This window comes from Erpetoichthys calabaricus, chromosome 11 (genome assembly GCF_900747795.2).
Source record: "Erpetoichthys calabaricus chromosome 11, fErpCal1.3, whole genome shotgun sequence".
Lineage (NCBI taxonomy): Eukaryota > Metazoa > Chordata > Cladistia > Polypteriformes > Polypteridae > Erpetoichthys > Erpetoichthys calabaricus.
In genome coordinates this window covers 85257821-85274269 of record NC_041404.2, presented here as the reverse complement: position 1 = coordinate 85274269, position 16449 = coordinate 85257821, and the positions used below count along the sequence as shown (strand labels likewise).

Here is a 16449-nt window from a genome sequence, read left to right as displayed (position 1 = left end):
GAGATGCTTGTCTGTCTGATGTCTTGTGTTTTACATATCATGACAAGCAGCATGTTATTTGCCATAAGAGAAAGAGGGGTGCTTGTGAAACTTTGTAGAGTCATTAAGAAGTCACGTAATTTGCCATCCCTTATGACTACAAGTGTAATGTGCCACTGGCTTAAGTAACAAAACTGACTTTGGATTGTTTTTTGTCTATACTGAGTACCACAAATCAATTTCTGAAAACTAATGTTGAACTCATTCCTTGTGAGTAATAAAAATAATTGTGGCAGTGCTTCAAAACTAATATGCAATGATATTCTCAAACATTTTAAGTGAACAGTTCATAATTCTTTACTGCTATGTTGACACTTTATCAGTTAGCTACATTCAGAATTAGGAAAAAAGATGGCAAAAATAACATCAAAAATGTTTTTTAAATTCTGCTCTACCTACTGTAGCTGGCCACCCTTGAGTTTTTTTAAAGGCTTCAGTGACTTAACACTACCTACTGTATATTTATTTATATAACTGACAGTGCGTGAACTACGGCTCTTGGCAGATGTACAGTCAAAAGTCAGTCAAGATTCAGTGACACAAGAACTGGAATCACAAGTCTATCTTGAAAGGAGCAGAATAAATCTGAAATCATTAACTATTCCTAACTCATACTGTTAAAACATTAATTATTTCAGCATTACAATATTCTCCATAATTGTATTCAGCTTCTCTATTAAACAAAGGTACATATGAGCTGAATATGCTTCACAAGCAAGACCAAAGTGATGTCATAGGCACAAAGTGCCCTATGAGTACAACATAAAGAAAAGAATTATGCAAAATGTGTATCATGCTAAATACTAAACGGAATTTAAAACTAATAAGTTGAAAATAATGTGATACATCCAACCAGAATGCAATTATTTATTCAAACTGAAATAGATAGAGAGAGAGAGAGGTTGGGAGCATGTGCTGATAGCACCCACCACACAAGAAACCACCTGGATTGTGACACAAGTGCAGTGGGTGACACTTCAGCACCACACTGGAACAGTGTGAGGTTTTTAACAGTGGCTGGAGTGCCAATCCTGCCATCAACCCCCACATTTTCCTGCATGTTGATGGACATGCTTGCAGGGATGGATGCAAATTAATGTCATACCCAGGACGGAGCAATTGCAGGTTAAGGGCCTTGCTTAAGGGCCCAAAAGAGCAGAGTCACATCTGGCATTTACGAGATTCGAACGGGCAACCTTCCAATTGCCTGCACAGATCCCTGGCCTCAGAGCCATCACTCCGTCCAAACTGTAATTGGCTTCAAAAAATGTCCTAGGCAGGTTTTATTAGAAGGGCGGCACACTGGAACATTGGGTAGCACTGCTGCCTAATGTATGTAGTCCACTGGATAAGAATCCTATGTAGAGTTGTTAACTGTGTGGAGTTTGGCAAGTTATCCCTATATCTAAATGAGAACTCCTGCCTTCTTTCTATATCCCTAAAGACATAGCATGTAGGTTCCAATTTGCTCCTAAAGGTGAGTGTGTGGGTCTGAGAGTCAGTAGGCCTTGCCTTGTGCCTGGAATAGCCTGTAGTCTCTGGGACAATGAATTGGATCAAATTGGTTTAAAAAGGTTATGTTGTGTTTGAGACAAGGCTGGGAACTCAGCCAGTCTGGGAAAGATATTGATATTATGTACTCATCCTTTGGAGATGACAGTTGTGCATTAAGGCATTGCATTTTTATGAAAAGTCATACAATAGATTAAATATGTTTTCTTGATGTATTGTTATATGGTCAAACTGACCCATACAAGAGTAATGACCACTGGCCATTATAGATAATGGTGCCATATACATGCTGTTCCAAGAGTGCTCTGTTTGACATTGTTTAGATTGTATCACTGTATCTGGTGAGCATCAGACCCACTTAAGATGGGGCATTATTAGTAAAGATAAACTGACACTAGTCCATATAAATTCTGCTACAGTGAATGGTCAATGGCAAACACTGTAAGGGATGGAGTAAATAGAGTCACTTCCCCAAGTCATAGGCTGATGGGTTCTGCTTGTGATGGTGCTGGATCTTTTTGATAGATGTGAGAACCTTTGTATAATCATGACATCACAAAGACTAACAATTGTGCAATTTCACATTCATTAAAATGTTTGTAGAAGTGATTAAAAATGTATACAAGCATTCTTACTATGCAGCCATATAATAGATCCACCGGAATTGCTGCAGTTATATAGTGAGTCACATTCTTGAATGGAGTAGCAGAAGGTATACAAAAGTGTACAGTGGAAGCCAGATAGAGTTGTGGGAATGTGAAACAAACTACCAAATCATGCAGTTGAAACAGACAACTTTTTACGGCAGCTTTTGAAAAATATTTGGAGGAGACATTTTCACAACTTAGCTGTTCGTTAACCTTGGGGCACTAAAGATTTTTTTTTTTCCATTGTTAAACTTCTTCAGTATGATCTAAAGCAGGGGCTCTCAAACTCGGTCTTGGGGACCCACAGTGGCTGCAGGTTTTTTGTTCCAACTAGATTCTTAATCAGTGACAACACCTGATAACACTCATTTAATTTGCTGGTATTTTTTCTCTTCTCTTATTCTACATTCAGAATAGCACAGCAGCATGATTTTTACATTTATAAAACATTTATAAATATTTCTGCTTTTGCTATAAATTGAAATGCTTAAATCTCTTTTGTTGATTTCATTATATTTTGCCCTTTCTCTGTGTAGTTTTTCCCCTTTGTTGTATTTTATTAATGACAAGTAAAAACGAGCAGAGTAGACACCCAGGCAAACAACACTGAATAATCAAAGGCTGCAACTACTTTAGAGTTAGACCAACTAATTAGTAAATAATGGATTAATTAAACAATTAGAACACCTGGAAAAATAGAATAAAAATCAAGATGAAAATATTGTTTAAAAGAAAAAAATTACATTATTCCCATATAACTGCTTGGTACATTTTAATATTTATTTTTAAACCAAACTTAGTTTTCTAATTTCTATATTGTTCCCAAAACACAGAACTTAGAAAATACCAGTTCACTAAATTAGCCCAAGAGTCCAATTAACAACAGGAGCTTGTTGGAACAAAAACATGCAGCCACAGTGGGTCCTCAGTACCACGTTTGGGAAGCACTGATCTACAGCATCAGAACAAGCCTTGTTAAGGTCACCATGATTCAGCCTAGTCCATTTATCACTGTCTTATGCTAAGACTGGCATGCAGCCACGTTGTAGTGTAATGGACAGAACAACCTAACCATTAGTATATTTTATGTGCCAATTTTCATACCATTTTATGTCACCTACTGTATTGTGAGCTACTCAATACCAAAATTCCTTTCAATGAAACTTCTGCTTTTAGTTGAAAATTACATTTTCAATAAATATCGTTGTATCTTAGGTAGCCTTAGGTAAACAAGACATTATATGGAAATTATTTAGTTCACTGCAAAACTAAAAATCACATTAAAGTAATTAATTTTAAATGCACAAAACTTGGCTTTGCCAAGAGTCATGGAATACATATACATTCCCTGCATTGTCCATCAGTGTCACTGCTTGTGGAGCTAAATCATATCAACACCTGCTAAGATTGGATTCTTTAAAAATACCATGTAGATATACACATATTATAAAGCAAACACTGAATTATGGTAAACAAGATTAATCATGGGCGGCACGGTGGCGCAGTGGGTAGCGCTGCTGCCTCGCAGTTGGGAGATCTGGGGACCTGGGTTCGATTCCCGGGTCCTCCCTGCGTGGCGTTTGCATGTTCTCCCCGTGTCTGCGTCGGTTTCCTCCGGGGGCTCCGGTTTCCTCCCACAGTCCAAAGACATGCAGGTTAGGTGGATTGGTGATTCTAAATTGGCCCTAGTGTGTGCTTGGTGTGTGGGTGTGTTTGTGTGTGTCCTGCGGTGGGTTGGCACCCTGCCCAGGATTGTTTCCTGCCCTGTGTTGGCTGGGATTGGCTCCAGCAGACCCCCGTGACCCTGTGTTCGGATTCAGCGGGTTGGAAAATGGATGGATGGATGGAAGATTAATCATTTGAGCTACAATCTGCAAGGGTAGACATGACATTATTATATTTATTATTATAATAATAATTATTATTATTATAACATCTGAAAGTCAGGATAATGAAACAAGGCTCTTGTGCTGCTGCAGTCTCTTTTTACTTCTCATTTTTCCTGCTAAGACTGTTCTTACCTATAATTATTATGTGTGTACATTGAAAATAATTCTGCTTGAATAGCTTTTTAAATCTATTCCTAAAATAAATGATTATTATTTTAAACAAAAACTAACATCAATTTCTTTGACTGTCATAATACTGAAAATAAAACCCCTACATAGGAGAGTTACTACTAAGCGATTTGTTACTACTGAGAGATTTGTTACTAATGTATTGTAAAATATTGTAAATACACAAAAGTACAAATTCACTTCTTTAAACTAAGTCACTGCTTATAAAAATTAGAAATAACATTCAGACCTGTTTAATGACATGCATTAATTGCTTATATATGAAAACATTACATTTGACTATTAAAGCTTAATTAGCCATGACTTTTTAAACCTGTACGGCCTCAGGTCAAAGGTCCTTGCGACTTTCAATTTTTTTCATTCATTTTGCAGATATTGCTTAAATTGATGGAAACCTATCCTGACACAACATTATGATAATTAAGAAGATTTACATAATGCTAGTAAACACTTTTCCCACTTTAATTTTTTCTCCTGCTATAAAATATTCAGTGCATACAATTGATGTGGAGTTCAGTTTGAAATTAGGGTTGAAAGCGACTTGCACACTCCTATCCCTGGCAGAGGCAGGGGTGGATCTACCATCTGGGTGTGTGCCCAGGGACCTGTGATGGCAAGGGGCCTTTTCACTAAGACTCCCCATCTCAATGAATTGATTGAGTATCCGCGAATTGAAATGTTCAAGGGAGACCCCTTTTAGCAGTCAAGTCTTGTGCTGAAATCAAAAGTGAGAAATAGTTGTTGCCTTAACCGATATCTTAAAAGTATGATCAGCTTGCTGTTAAAGAGTTAAGCTTAATTGTCTCTAGTGTGTGCTTGGTGTGTGTGTGTGTGTGTGTATGCCCTGTGGTGGGCTGGCATCCTGCCCAGGATTTGTTCCTGCCTTGCGCCCTGTGCTGAATGGGATTGGCTCCAGCAGACCCCCGTGACCCTGTAGTTAGGATATAGTGGGTTGGATAATGGATGGATGGATGGATGGATAGTAAACACTTTTCACACTTTAATTTTTTCTCCTGCTTTAAAATATTCAGTGCATACAATTGATGTGGAGTTCAGTTTGAAATTAGGGTTGAAAGTGACTTGCACACTCCTATCCCTGGCAGAAGCAGGGGTGGATCTACCATCTGGGTGTGTGTCCAGGGGCCTGTGATGGCTAGGGGCCTTCTCACTAAGACCCCCCATCTCAATGAAATGATTGAGTATTCGCAAATTGAAATGTTCAAGGGAGACCCCTTTTAGCAATCAAGTCTTGTGCTGAAATCAAAAGTGAGAAATAGTTGTTGCATTAACCGATATCTTATAAGTATGATCAGCTTTCTGTTAAAGAGTTAAGCTTAATTGTCCTTAGTGTGTGCTTGGTGAGTTGGTGTGTGTGTGTGTGTGTGTGTGTGTGTGTGTGTGTGTGTGTGTGTGTGTGTGTGTATGCCCTGCGGTGGGTTGGCACCCTGCCCGGGATTTGTTCCTGCCTTGCACCCTGTGCTGGCTGGGATTGCCTCCAGCAGACCCCTGTGACCCTGTATTAGGATATAGCGGGTTGGATGATGACTGACTGACTGACTATCCAAGGGCCTGTGGGGGGTCTTAATCCAGTCTTGGGCAGAACAGTCCTTGACAAACTGATTAGAACAGTCATATCAGATATTAACTTAAGACCTTGCATGAAACAAATATCTGCTCACATAACCCTAGGGCAGCACTTAAACAAGGCAACTAACTTAAACACTTTGACTTTATTTACCTTTTCTTATTCCCGCAAGTCGATTTAGCAAATATGATTTTCCAGTCCGTGCCCTCCCAGCAATGGCAACAACAACCACAGGCATGTCAATTGCTGACAGGATTTTCAAAGCCTCCTGGTTGATAGATACGTTTCCTTGGTCATTCTTGACTAGTTCAACTGGAGAGTGCATGAAGATGGGATCCACCTGAAAGATACATTTTTAGAACATCCTGATGATATGCGAAAGCAACTCAAGCACAGAAAAAAACTGTTGCAGAGAATTGTCATTCAAATTAGAAACGGCCACCACATTTAGGAAAACCTGCTCTAAATGTAACCTACGTTTCTGCAGCTATTGAAATTTTGCTTTGGCACAGTATAGTAAAATATATTTGTTCTTAACCTTGATGGAGTAAAACCATAGAATATGTAGTGATAAGAAAATATGTGGGAAAATGACATATAGCAATAAACATAATAATAAAAATAATTAATAAATGTTATATGTAACAACATCAGATTAAAATAATTATTACATCATACACATATGCGATACATACCAGCAATGCATGTGATAATCAAACTGATACAAGTAACTTAGCCGAAGAACAAACAAGTCAAAGGCATAAAACACAATAAAGGTGAAAGTAGAGTGAATACTCCAAACATAATGGACAGTGGATGTACTTTTCACAGTAGAGTTTTAGCCACAGTTTAGATCAAGCAGATGAATCAATATGTTACCACTTTAATGACATGGGGTTCAAATGTGTTTGAAAGTCCAGAGGTACGACTAGTAGCTATTTGGCAAGGAATTAAGCAGTTTGTTATTGGGTTGTTAGCAGTTTTAAGTAACGTAGAGTGCTTTCCTAAGGCATGTCTTGTAATTTTTTCCTATATGGATGACAGCATGACCCTAGCAATGAAGTGAGACATTTGAAAAACCTGCTTTAGAATCTTTCTGTATGACAGAACAGAAGCTAGTCCATCTGGACTACATTGTGCATATGTGAGGATCTGGAGAAACACATTTATTTTTCCTAGGCTCCTTTAAAAACCAAAGGTACAGGTAAACCTTTTTGGTAATGCTGAGGTACCAAAGGAAATTTTCAGTAATGTTGGTCACTGAGAATGTAAAGCCTCTATCTTGTTTCTGATGCTTTGGTTGGTAGAAGGTCTACAGTCAGCTCCTAGGTTGATGCTGAAGGACAGTTGTGTTCATACTGTTCAGTAAGGATTAACAATACTCTTTATACTGGTCTTTTTATATTGTGATGGAGAGAAGGAAGGTTGTTATATTGTGCATGCAAGAGACTAAATGGAAGGGGAGTAAGGCCAGGTGGATTGGAGGTGAATTCAAATTGTTCTATCATTGTGTGAATGGGAGGAGAAATGGAGTAGGAGTTATTCTGAAGCAACAGTATGTAAAGAGTATTTTGGAAGTGAAAAGAGTGTCAGAAAGAGTAATGATTACAAATTTGGAAACTGAGGTGTGATGATGAATGTTGTTAGTGCATATGCACCGCAAGTTAGGTGTGCAATGGATGAGAAAGAAGATTTTTGGAGTGAGTTGGATGAAGTGATGAACAGTGTACCCAAGGGACAGAAAGTGGTGATTGGAGCATATTTGAATGGGCATGTTGGTGGAGGGAACAGTGGAGACGAGGAGATGATGGGTAGATATGGTGTCAAGGAGAGGAATGAAGAAGGTCAGAGGATAGTGGATTTTGCCAAAAGGATGGACATGGCTGTGGTGAATATGTATTTTAAGAAGAGGGAGGAACATAGGGATACGTACAAGAGTGGAGGAACATGCACACAGGTAGATTACATTCTATGCAGAAGAGTCATTCTGAAGGAGATTGAAGTGGTGGCATGGGAAAGTGTAGTTAAGCAGCATAGGATGGTGGTCTGTAGGATGACTTTGGAGATCAAGAAGAGGAAGAGAGTGAGGGCAGAGCCAAGGATCAAATGGTGGAACTTGAAAAAATAAGACTGCAAGGTGAGGCAGGCACTGGGTGGCAGTGAAGAGTTACCAGACAGCTGGGAAACTACAGCAGATGTAGTAAGGGTGACAGCAAGAAGGGTGCTTGGCATGACATCTGGAAAGAGGAAGGAGGAAAGGAAACCTGGTGGTGGAATGAGGAAATACAGAAAAGTATACAGAGGAAGAGGATGGCAAAGAAGAAGTGGGATAGTCAGAGAGATGCAGAAAGTAGACAAGAGTACAAGGAGATAAGGTGCAAATCGAAGAGAGAGGTGGCAAAGGCTAAAAAAAAGGCGTATGATGAGTTGTATGAAAGGTTGGACACTAAGGAGGGAGAAAAGGACCGGTGGGCTAGACAGAGGGACTGAGCTGGGAAAGATGTGCAGCAGGTTAGGGTAGTAAAGGATAAAGATGGAAATGTACTCATAAGTGAGGAGAGTGTGTTGAGCAGATGGAAAGAGTACTTTGAGAAGCTGATGAATGAAGAGAATGAGAGAGAGAGAGAGAGAGAGAGCGAGAGAGAGAGAGAGAAGGTAGGATGATGTGGAGATAGTGAATCAAGAATTGCAATGGATTAGCAAGGATGAAGTAAGTACAGTAATCCCTCCTCCATCGCGGGGGTTGCGTTCCAGAGACACCCGCGAAATAAGAAAATCCGCGAAGTAGAAACCATATGTTTATATGGTTATTTTTATATTGTCATGCTTGGGTCACAGATTTGCGCAGAAACACAGGAGGTTGTAGAGAGACAGGAACATTATTCAAACACTGCAAACAAACATTTGTCTCTTTTTCAAAAGTTTAAACTGTGCTCCATGACAAGACAGAGATGACAGTTCTGTCTCACAATTAAAAGAATTCAAACATATCTTCTTCTTCAAAGGAGTGCGCGTCAGGAGCACAGGCTGTCAGAAACAGAGAGGAAAGCAAACAAATCAATAGGGCTGTTTGGCTTTATGCGAAGCACCACCGGTACAAAGCTGTTGAAGGCGGCAGCTCACACCCCCTCCGTCAGGAGCAGGGAGAGAGAGAGAGAGAGAGAGAGAGAGAGAGAGAGAGAGAGAGAGAGAGCCAGAGAAAAACAAACAGTGAAAAATCAATACGTGCCCTTTGAGCTTTTAAGTATGTGAAGCACCGTGCAGCATGTCGCTTCACGAAGCAGCTGCACACAGAAGGTAGCAACGTGAAGATAATCTTTCAGCATTTTTAGACGAGCGTCCGTATCGTCTAGGTGTGCGAACAGCCCCCCTGCTCACATCCCCTATGTCAGGATCAGAGAAAGTCAGCGCAAGAGAGACAGAGAAAAGTAAGTTGGGTAGCTTCTCAGCCATCTGCCAATAGCGTCCCTTGTATGAAATCAACTGGGCAAACCAACTGAGGAAGCATGTACCAGAAATTAAAAGACCCATTGTCCTCAGAAATCCGCGAACCAGCAAAAAACCCGAAATATATATTTAAATATGCTTACATATAAAATCCGCGATAGAGTGAAGCCGCGAAAGGCGAAGCGCGATATAGCGAGGGATCACTGTATAGCTATGAAGAAGATGAAAAATGGAAAGGCCGTTGGACCAGATGGCATACCTATGGAAGCATGGAGGTGTCTAGGAGAGATAGCAGTGGAGTTTCTAACCAGAGTGTTTAATGGAATCTTCGAAAGTGAGAGGATGCCTGAGGAGTGGAGAAGAAGTGTACTGGTGCCGATATTTAAGAATAAGGGGGATTTGCAGGACTGCAGTAACTACAGGGGAATAAAATTGATGAACTACAGCATGAAGTTATGGGAAAGAGTAGTGAAAGCTAGGGTTAAGAAGTGAGGTGATGATTAGTGAGCAGCAGTATGGTTTCATGCCAAGAAAGAGCACCACAGATGCAATGTTTTCTTTGAGGATGTTGATGGAGAAGTTTAGAGAAGGCCAGAAGAAGTTGCATTGCATCTTTGTGGACCTGGAGAAAGCATATAAACAGGGTGCCTCGAGAGGAGCTGTGGTATTGTATGAGGAAGTCGGGAGTGGCAGAGAAGTACATAAGAGTTGTACAGGATATGTACGAGAGAAGTGTTACAGTGGTGAGGTCTGCGGTAGGAGTGACGGATGCATTCAAGTTGGAGGTGGGATTACATCAGGGATTGGCTCTGAGCCCTTTCTTATTTGCAATGGTGATGGACAGGTTGACAGACGAGATTAGACAGGAGTCCCCGTGGACTATGATGTTTGCTGATGACATTGTAATCTGTACCGATAGTAGGGAGCAGGTTGAGGAGACCCTGGAGAGGTGGAGATATGCTCTAGAGAGGAGAGGAATGAAGGTCAGTAGGAACAAGACAGAATACATGTGTGTGAATTAGAGGGATGTCAGTGGAATGTGAGGATGCAGGGAGTAGAGTTGGCAAAGGTGGATGACTTTAAATACTTGGGATCAACAGTATGGAGTGATGGGGATTGTGGAAGAGAGGAGAAAAAGAGAGTGCAGGCAGGGTGGAGTGAGTGGAGAAGAGTGTCTGGAGTGATTTGGGACAGATGGGAATCAGCAAGAATGAAAGGGAAGGTCTACAGGACAGTAGTGAAACCAGCTATGTTATATGGGTTGGAGACGGTGGCACTGACCAGAAAGCAGGAGACAGAGCTGGAGGTGGCAGAGTTAAAGATGCTAAGATTTGCATTGGGTGTGACGATGATGGACAGGATTAGAAATGAGTACAATAGAGGGTCAGCTCAAGTTTGACAGTTGGGAGACAAAGTCAGAGAGGCGAGATTGCGTTGGTTTGGACATGTGCAGAGGAGCGATGAGGGGTATATTGGGAGAAGGATGCTAAGGATGGAGCTGCCAGGGAAGAGCAAAAGAGGAAGGCCTAAGCGAAGGTTTATGGATGTGGTGAGAGAGGACAGAAAGATATGGAAGAAGATGATCCGCTATGGCAACCCCTAACGGGAGCAGCCGAAAGAAGAAGAAGAAGAATGGCAAACATACTCTGGTGTAGTTAATGATGACTCTCACAAAAGATGTGCTGAGGTCTGTTTTCATGAAAATGTTAGAGAATAAAGAAATTTATATTGCTGCTGGTGGAGAGCATTTTCGTCAATACTTTTAATATGGTCACATTTTTTCATCACATTCTTTAATAACAATAAAATTACAAAGTAACTGTTAGAGTATGATATAACATTTTCTATTATTTTATTATTAATGAAACTCTTAATGACATTGACACCAAGACCAGGATACTTTATTGTGCACCTTCCTGTATATACTGTATATATATTTGGTCGGATTGATGCTTCCTGAAAATGGAGCTAATATGAAAACCAAAATTTCCACCTCTTGGTCATGGTTTTACTCACACCAAGCATCTAAGCCTACATGTGCCTGTTTTAATTAATTTTATTTTTCACATGTTTATTAATTTGCTTTTTATGATCTACTGCAAGAACACAGAAACAGAGATAAGAAACAGACAGACAGGCTTTATATGAAACAGATAGATAGCCCACCATAGACAACTATCTTAAACTACAGTCAATCGTGCATTAATATAAAAATGACTTTCTTCCAGAGGATGTCGAAGAAATCAGCTTGGGATCTTACATACATCTGCTGCAAACTGGCACCATCTGCCATGTTTCTGCTATTATAGCTAGTAGAGAGCAGTGATTGAGGATCCCTTGATAACAGCTACATAATTCAAACCATCCACAGGTATTTAGGGGTACACTTACTGATTGGCCATTGATCAGAATTACTTTTTTGATGCTACTTTTTATTTTTTTACATAATTTGTTTACTTACACATGAGTACCACTCTTACTGAATTGCTATGTGCATTGAAGGTGGGATTTGTGAATTTATTGGCATACAGCACACATAAATGCCTACTGAAAAAACAATAACTTAAAATGAAAACGTTTATCCCCCCCTCCCCCCTTGTGGCCATCTGAGCCACTGATTTTACCATTGTGTCTATTAGTGGCTTAAAAGCTGTGCATACTTAATAGTAATTTAATGTTATGTTTAATTCCATTAAAGGTAGTACTATTTTTATTTGTTTAACATGTTTGTTCATTCATATTGTTTATGTGTTTATTTATTCATCCTCTTTATAATTGTAATTCTGTCTTGTACTTCTTGTCTAACACTTTGAGATACACTTTTTGTATAAAAATGTGTTGTATAAATAGATGTTGGTGTTGTTGTTACAAGTATTGTATTTAAATATCATTTTCTACGAGCCACCATTTTGGGGTCTCTTTATAGTTCTTGATTTTCTAAGGTGCTGTGCGATCACAGGGAAAAATAAACATTGGTCGCAAACATAGTATTAATATCACCCTTTACCACATCTGGTGGTTTCTTCCTATGTGCATGGCTGAAGCCTCTGTGTTAGTTTCAGATTCAGCAAAAAGAATGTGTGGTTCTGCTCACAGGCAAAGCCAAAAAGTTCCTCTGATGTCAAACGGTCATATCTGAATTGTAATGTGAGAAGATTGTACATTGTCATTATTTTGTTAATAATTGAAATTTATTCTGTTTTATTATATACTGTATTTAATGTAAAGTTTATGTCTATGTAGTTAAATATCACATTGTTTGTAATTTACTGTTAATACATTATAGCTTTAATTAAATACAGACTTAATTCAAGTTAAGTTAATTAGCAACTTTTAACTGGTCCAATGTAAAAGACAATGTGTGTGTGCCCTGAGAAGGAAGTAACATCTTCAGAAACTATGGATGAATGGATGGATGGATAATAAAATTTTTCAAAACTTCATGTTTTTAATAAAATTTCCATCAAAATATTTCCAGAATTTCCATTATGAATTTAGATTTAAATCATGGATACATTCTTGTCACAAAGTATGCACGTGGGAGATAGCATACAGGCTTAAGAAAGAGTGATTACTGGCTGAACCACTGAACCAAGGGTTGGCACTGTGCTGTAATCCTTTCTCTCTTTCTCCTTGGGCAGACCAGCCGACTGAAGACTCTACCATCAATGACATCACTTCTAGTTTCCGCTTTCTTCCCTCCTTATGAACCTGCACCCAAGTTCTATCCTTCAGTCCTGTTCTGAATTCTTGTCTGTAAAGGCATGTTTTATTTCATTGTCTAAACTTAAAGTACTGTATACAGGGTTGCCAAGGTGGTACCCCCAAACCTTCTTCTGTGTTTTGTCTCTCTTACTTACAATTTATAGTATTACTGGCAAAGTAAAGCTATTAAAAACATTGCAGGTATAAGAACAACTTTTACAAGGTTTGTTTAAATGTTTTATACTGTACCATATTCACCTTTTCCTCTTCACTGACATCACAAGACATCAAAGTATTAGAACACCGTGGGAGCTGTGAATCGTATCCATACTGTTGGAATACTGTTGCAAATGACAGTCTCACTAATAGCATCACAAATATCTGAAAGAAGACACAGTAAATTAGCACCTTTGTTTATGGAAGTGGATCAATAAAGAGTGGCTGCAATGCAGCATCCCCATTCATAATGTGAGTCTAATGGAGTAGACAATATGCTACCAAATAAGAGTGTTGATCTTGTAATATTGTTTTAGTAGTAACTGCAATTTAACAATACACTTGGTAGTACCTGCAAATTGCAAAACCTCTTCTGGGGCTGTTCTATCAATCATAGATACACTATAGAGTGTGTTACCGTCTTACTTTCTCACTTAAAGATAGAAGCCTCAGGCGTCTTATATGTTGAGTTTGCTTGTCTTCACTGTTTGATGGAAGAACCACCAGTTTTCCACAAGCAAGTAAAAATAACATGGTACTTTGAATGGCAAGCCTGAAATCTTTTAAAATGCTCCTACAAAGATACAGGTACCTTGAACAGTTTAAATATGGGCACTCAGTTGATACAGCAAAATACCAAAAAATATGTTTTATCCAACTGTCATGTAAAAAATTCTAGTATTTTACTTTTCTATATGTACTACATAAGAAGTACTATAATGGGGACTAGTTTTGACTTTTATCTACCATGGATTTCACATTTTTGCCATCCCTGTACCATGCATAACCCATAAGATGAGATGAGCATGTGAGAGTCTCACAACGTTTCCTTAAACTTGCCACACGTTACCTTTTATGTAAACATGGGTACCATCTCACCGTCTAGGGAGATTTAGATTTTGTCATGCTGGCAGACAGAAAATAGGCAAAAACCCAGGCCAGAGAAACACAAAAAATGTAAAAACAAAATAACAAAGACCAAACCAAAATTTGCTTAAGTGTTGAAGTTTACTGGAAACAAAAAAATTGTGAAAAATCCAGTAAAATTAGGAAATGCACTTTAAGACTTACGTCCATATCTAGAATTACCTTATACTTTAAATCCATTACTTCTTAACTTACCTTCATCTTACTACTAGATAAAATGAGTTATAAAAGCAGATAAATGATTGAATAAATTTGATTACACCTTTATACCTATTGCACGTTGATTTTCATTGTTTGTATGAAAAATGTACTATATAAATGTTGCTGTTTTATCTCCATTTTTCCATGTACGCATTCAGAAACCTTAATATTGTTGACTTAAAATATTGTTCTTGATTTTCCACACCACAAACACTTTTAAATACCTTTACAAAATGATACATCGTCTGCTCTTTCTTTTTGCAGTTTTACAGGAAAACGCGAGTTTGTTCAGAAACTAGTGAGACAGGTGTTGACACCTAATGGAAAAACATTCAAAGTTTGACTTTCTGGGCATGTTTTCCTGGAGACCTGCTTTACCATAAGGATTTCTTTGGTTTCTTTTGATTTCACAAACTGATGACATAATATAAGAGGAAACCACGTAGTCGAATTTAGGGCATCTTCTGAGCAGGGGCGGACCACAAAAGTGAGTGACATTAGAAGGGGCGGGGCAGCAACGTAAGTAGAGCACGCTCTGCTGCCAAGGAGCTACACGACCTGAAGTATAAAGAGATTGCTGGCGTCTCCTGGACGACTAATCACCTAAACCATCCTAATATTCAGCAACAGGAATTCACACAACTCCTAACCAAAACAGCCAAAATTGATTGTCACGAGACAAGTTAACAAGAATCTCACAGATTAAAAACACAGAGATGAAGGAGTTTGAGAGGCATTACCTCGGTCCTCCATGAGAGAAGAAAGATTCCAGTCTGTGGCCAAAACAATTGGAGTATTAGCGATCGCAGCAGAGTGTTTTACAAACTGACTTTAACGGTTGCACTTGTCAACGTTCGTCGTTACAGAAAGTACATTGCTGATGTGGGCGCTATTGCCATTTCTGAAACCTTAATTTGAGCTAATGAGTAACATCAACTGTTTTTTCTGTTCTTTTAAAAAGAAAATTCATTGAAAGTCTATGTTCTGATGTAGTATAAGAACAAAAAAACGTGGTAAACATCAAAGCTAATAAGATACAAGTATAATAAAATAAGAGAAAATATTACAGTCCAGTACGGTGGTTTCATACTTATTTTGTTTTGTCTTTAAGTCTTGTTGGGGAAAAAATCTAAGTCTTCCAGCAGCCCTGACCAGAAGAAAGCAGATACAAAAACAGTATTGTATTCAGGCTTCCAGTTATATTGGTTTACCTCTCTCATGACAATTTTAGGCATTATACACAAACAATTAAATGATCAGCTGTCAATATTTTAAAACCCACCCCCCAATGCATGATATACTTACAAAAGAAACGATTGAACGACTCATCATTTTTGTTTCCAGTGTTCCTTCTTCAGCGCAGAAGGGTCTAACTTGTTCTACTGCTTTAAAAAGAAAAGTGCAGCAGCGTCTGCAGTACAGAGCCCTGGTGGCATTTCATTCGAAGAGGAAGAAACAAAACCAGGAGAGGCTTTCGGCATAATCGAAACTTATGGCTTAAATCCTGCAAGATGTTTCACGGTCACTAAAAGGCTTATGAAGAAAATTGTGCTATTAAAGAAAATATTGAAAATACTAGCATATATAAACTTCTTTTATTTCTAAAGGAATGTAGACGTTCTGTGCCTTTTTTCTGGGGAATTAATAAGAAATGTATGTGTTTCTTTAGCTCACGTGGTTTAGTTTCTGTCTTTAGAATTTGTAAATTTCGGACTTGGAAGGTTGCTGTAACTTTGAAATGAACGGTTACTGAATCTCTCTATTAATCTGGCAAGTATATACCACGGCTATTAAAATAATTCATAAGCTATTCACACACACATATGTTAAGATTGGTGTGTAATTGTATAAATAACAAATGCACCCATCCACATTCAACTTTATATATAAGATATACAGTATTCATACACATATAGAAAGAGAGAGAGAAATGCGGTATCAATTTGTTGGAAAATCACTACAAAATGATATTACCCTTTATAATATAATATAATATAATATAATATAATATAATATAATATAATATAATATAATATACTGCGGTGGGTTGGCACCCTGCCCAGGATTGTTTCCTGCCTTGTGCCCTGTGTTG

The 16449-nt window shown here is 38.6% G+C and overlaps 1 protein-coding gene across 3 annotated transcripts in view; it reads right to left on the bottom strand.

Moving 5' to 3' along the window:
• The window catches only part of LOC114660652 (guanylate-binding protein 1-like), a 75657-nt gene extending 59866 nt beyond the window's left edge, over positions 1-15791 (bottom strand). For 2 of the 3 annotated variants that reach the window (XM_028813486.2, XM_028813488.2), the window contains exons 1-3: positions 15663-15791; positions 13263-13394; positions 6015-6201 (exon numbers count right to left, since the gene is read on the bottom strand). In XM_028813486.2, coding sequence (XP_028669319.1) covers positions 6015-6201; positions 13263-13394; positions 15663-15689 — 346 coding nt within the window. In that variant the 5' untranslated portion in view covers positions 15690-15791. The remainder of the gene's footprint in view (positions 1-6014; positions 6202-13262; positions 13395-15662) is intronic. The other variant, XM_028813487.2, reaches the window with a different exon arrangement.
• Between the last annotated feature and the right edge of the window lie 658 nt (positions 15792-16449).